We start from the raw sequence: 4,547 nt of genomic DNA, 5'->3' as shown, positions 1-4,547 counted from the left end.
ATTTGGAACCATAAAAGAGCCTGAATAGCCAAAGAAATCTTAATCCAGAAGAACAAGTCTGGAGGCACCACATTATCAGACTTCAAACTCTACTACCAGGATACAGTGACCAAAACAGCATGGCATTGGCACAAAAATGGAGACATCCCATCACTTTTGCTGTGTTCACTCATTAGAATCAAGTCACTAGGTCCAGTCCACACTCAAGGGGAGAGAATTACAGAACAGCAGCAATAACAGGATGTAGAGATCATTGAAGGCTGTCTTTATTTATTTATTTTTTTTGTGGTACATCTCACAGACACATTTATTCATGCCATGAGTATATGCTACTTATACAAGTACACAGGGACAGTCCATGTGACACAGCTTTGCTTAGCTCTACAGGCCCATCTCTTGTGTGCTCCAAGTGAGGCTGGTTAGTGATGACCATGAGCAGGTGCAGGAGCTTTCAAAGCTTTACTTCTTTTATCAGCACTCCTGATTTTATAAACAATGACGCTCATCAACCCCATTCCGATCCAGATCTCCTGGTAAACTTCAGTATAGTAAGGTTTCATGGGGACCCACACATTTTTAATAATGCTTTGAAGCATGTCAGCGCCAAAGCAATGGCTGGGCCCAGCAGAGGTCCACAGCCAGATATTGTTAAAGGTCACCGCGTGTGCTGAAGGCTGTCTTTAAAATATGTCTACTACAAGTAGTTATATGTGACTATAGTGATATAATTTTAAGTGAAAATGTTGAATTAAAATTAAAATTTACTGTGTTGATGTAAAGAAAAGTTAATAATAGAGGCAGATATGAATATTTCAAAAAATAAGTAATATGAATTAAATACATTTGGAAAATAATGATGTATCTAAATAGATAACATTATGTGTGTTAACTATGTGTTCTTTTCTACTTTTCAATGTTGATGCTCCATTGGATGTTATGAAAAAGAGGCATAAGCTGCTAGACTGCCTGTAAGCAACTTCTAAAAAGCTTAAATCAAAAATGTTCTTTAGGTACCATCAAAAGTGACACTTGGAAACTAAGAGATGATGATCTATGTATCAAGTCTTTGTTTTTGATGAAACTCAGGAATAGGGAACTGCTATAAGAGCAATTATAGCAGTGGCAGAGTGATACAGAATGAGATTATCCTTCCTTTCTAGGCAGCTGCAAAGTTTGAACATTAATTCTCATATTATGTCTGGCCCACCCAAGGGATGTAATAATAGAATGGAATTGAAGAAAAATGTTCATGGGGAATTTTATGGAGAAATTTTGAAATAGACACTTACTGCTTTTGCCAACATTGTCACTATTATGAAAATTTCTCTGCTTTTGAGTATCATAAGGGCCAACTATCTAATTCCTCTTGCACATTCCTCAATAGCACATCATTCCATGAGAACAAATTTAAGATTATGAACTGAAATGTGAAACACTTAGTCTGAGCTGCGTAGAAAAATAATGAAAGCATCAATAAATGCTTATCATTAGTAAAATTGTAATCCATTTTCTTTCACTACAGCCTGGGACTGGTGGAGGCTCTCATAAACCCATAGACTATACTGTGGGTGTGAGGATGGCTGACTCATGGGGAATCTAGATTGAGAGCCAAGAGCCAGGAGAGCAAGATTCTGGACCTAGACCTTTTGCGCCTATATATACCATGTTTATAAATTTAGGTGAAAGGACCAAGTCATCTTTATTTTCTTATTTCATAGGTTACTCCTAACTTTCTACTTCCTCCATGAACCCACAGATTATTTGCACCAATGTGGTTTCACATAAAAACTTATTATTTTCTTACTGTGAAAGACCAGAAACAAATATCACTTTGGATAAAAGTTTTAAACAAGAGAAATTAAAAATTATTTATGTATTAAATACTCTTATTCCTTTACCAAATATTCTTGGCCAACCATATATTGCATCACTGTCATCCTGCTACGAAAACCAGAAACTGAAGGCTCCTCCTCTCATCTCAATCATGATTTATATCAATCTGTAATGGAGCTCTGCAGAGGTTGCTTCCTAAATATATTTCAAATCTCTCCCTCCTCTCCATTTTATTATAAATAAAGCAACTTTGAGCCATCATCAAATGGTTGAATTATTGCAATAGGAAATAGTTATATAACGTCTTAAGTCATATGATTTTGGGGTATCAGAAAAGAACTTGAGATTAGACATGACAAATACTCAAATGATTGTTACAGAACAAGAAGAAATGGTTAGGCCTTGGAAGCTGTCTAATTAAGCCTGTTTCTTAAAAAGGGGGGTCATGGTGTATGGCACACCTCTTGGGGGCAGCACATAATTATAAGAGGGGTATTATCTAACAAATACAATCAGTGTAACTTAATTCAGTGTACCCCCCATGAATCCCAAACAATAAAAAAAAGAAAAAGAAATGGGGATCCTAGTGGAAAAGTTTGCCAAACATTATATAGTTGCTTAGTTTTAAAACAACAGATGACTGTTCTTCTGGGTTCCAGCCCCACATGCCTGGAGGGTTTCAAGTGAGGATGAACAGGGTGACATATTAATTATTAAGCATAGGCTTTGAAATTGGGAAGCTGGGCTTGACCCTTGGTGCTGCCATTTACTAACTACATGGTCTTGGGCAATTTTCTGGCCTACTTCCTTTCCATTGTCTTATCCTCAGGTAAATTATTCCTTCTCAGCTTCTTCACAAGATTGTTTATCAAATGCCAATGGGAGGAAAGTTCCTGGCACAGTGTGTGATGCACACAAAGCATTCAGTATGTCTTAAAAGTCCACTCATTTCTCTTGTTCAATGTTCAAAACACCTAAGATAGTAGAATAATTTTTTTTTTTCAAACTCAAATGCTCAAAACATTACACTGCTTTCTAGCGTTCTACAACTGGAAAAAAAACTTAAATGATAAATCTTAATCCTACAAATGAGAAAGTGAGGTCTAAAGAAATAAGATGACATTTCCAAGGTAGTATCATTAACTGGTGTTGTGATGTGAAGAGAAGCTCTAATTTGTTCAGAGATCCCTTAGGGAGATATGCACCTATCCTCCCTAGTTCCCTCAATCAGGTTTATCAATGACTTGGCATGCACAATCACAATTTACTTTGAACTCTGCCAAAAAACTCCTTGTGCATGATGCAGATAACACACATTTTTGTAGCAGTTTGACAAAGTATAAATGACTTACAATAAACTGTAACTAGGTAATATCTCAACAAACTTGCAAATGTTATCTAGCTTTTACAGGCAGTTAAATGAGATTTCCTTCAGCCCATTTCATTTCGAAAACATTTTGATCATTTATTTTACCACATCTATACATTGAGACATAGATACAATGTAAATTGGGGACTAAACTTTAAATAATTAGCATTGATAGTTTTCCATTCTCTAAACAGATTTCATCTCAGATATTAAAACATAAATGGAAACTCATACTAAACATGGGATAAACCTTTATATAACGATATCAGCATGATAAATGGAGAACAATTACCTGTGAATCTTGGCACTATGCCTAGACCAGAGAGGACACTTTGAAAGTAGAATAATAAAATTTCTGTGAGCTCAATGCTTCTTCATAAAACAGCCATCCTAATTGGATTGATTTTTCTGAAAAGTAATAAGCCAATGAGTAAACAGCAGGGCTACTAAAATAATAACCGTACAACATACTTTTGGTTACTATTTGACTACAATTGTATCTTACTTTAAAAGGATTATCTTTCATAGCATAAATTTATTTCCCTAAGGAATTATCTAATATACACCCTTACTGTCTCAATGGGTGATTGTCTAATTTATAATCTAATCAAAAACTTATTCATTAATAATTATTCAGGAATGATAGATGTAAACCAGAACTGTTCTGGGTAAACCATGCTATATAATAATCCTATCTCTGCCATGGAAATAACTGGCATAATGCATAGGATTGACCAAATGGGAAATAGTGAAATTTACTTTTGGTGTCTTCTCATTTTCCTTTCTTTGGACTTTTCTTCTGAATCTTTCTCTTTTACTGTGCCCCAGGCTATCTTGGCTCCGCAGACTATCTACGTAGTATTTTGCATACAAATATTATTCTCTTTTTAGGTGAAAGCTGCTGGCTATTCTCCTTAATGTTCAGTTTTCAGCTATACATATATCTGGAAACTGATCCAATCTACTAATTCACATTAAATATAAATCATAAAGTAGTGCAAAGAAAAAGAACAAAAAAATCGAACAATTCCATGTTAGAGCTTCATTCCCCCACTCCCTAGCTGTGTAGCTTGGACAAGTAACATAACCACTTTGAACTGTGTTTATTTCTGTATAAATTTATGGATAATGGTATCGATTGATGTGCTTAAAGGACCACGTTCAGTTAGAATGAGGTAAATTGTGTAAAATACCCAATCTGGGGAGCTATTGACTTCAGAATCTATTCACTGTCCTAATTATGATTTAAAACCAAGGATATGACATTCTATTTCCCAAGCCAAATTATCATTTTTTTCATGTGATAATGTTCCCCCTATTCTTTTTGCCCCTTTACTTGGAGTCA

General features: G+C 35.2%; 1 protein-coding gene across 1 annotated transcript; it reads right to left on the bottom strand.

Moving 5' to 3' along the window:
* Positions 1–344: 344 nt before the first annotated feature.
* Positions 345–596, bottom strand: LOC128560355 (ATP synthase subunit ATP5MPL, mitochondrial). The gene has a single exon (XM_053553960.1). The coding sequence runs from the start codon at positions 594–596 to the stop codon at positions 420–422; it is 177 nt and encodes a 58-aa protein (XP_053409935.1). The 3' UTR covers positions 345–419.
* Positions 597–4,547: the final 3,951 nt, after the last annotated feature.

The sequence above is a fragment of the Nycticebus coucang genome, chromosome 11, assembly GCF_027406575.1.
Source record: "Nycticebus coucang isolate mNycCou1 chromosome 11, mNycCou1.pri, whole genome shotgun sequence".
NCBI classification, from domain to species: Eukaryota; Metazoa; Chordata; class Mammalia; order Primates; family Lorisidae; genus Nycticebus; species Nycticebus coucang.
Note: the sequence above shows the minus strand (reverse complement) of the source record. Positions and strands in the feature narration are given on the sequence as shown.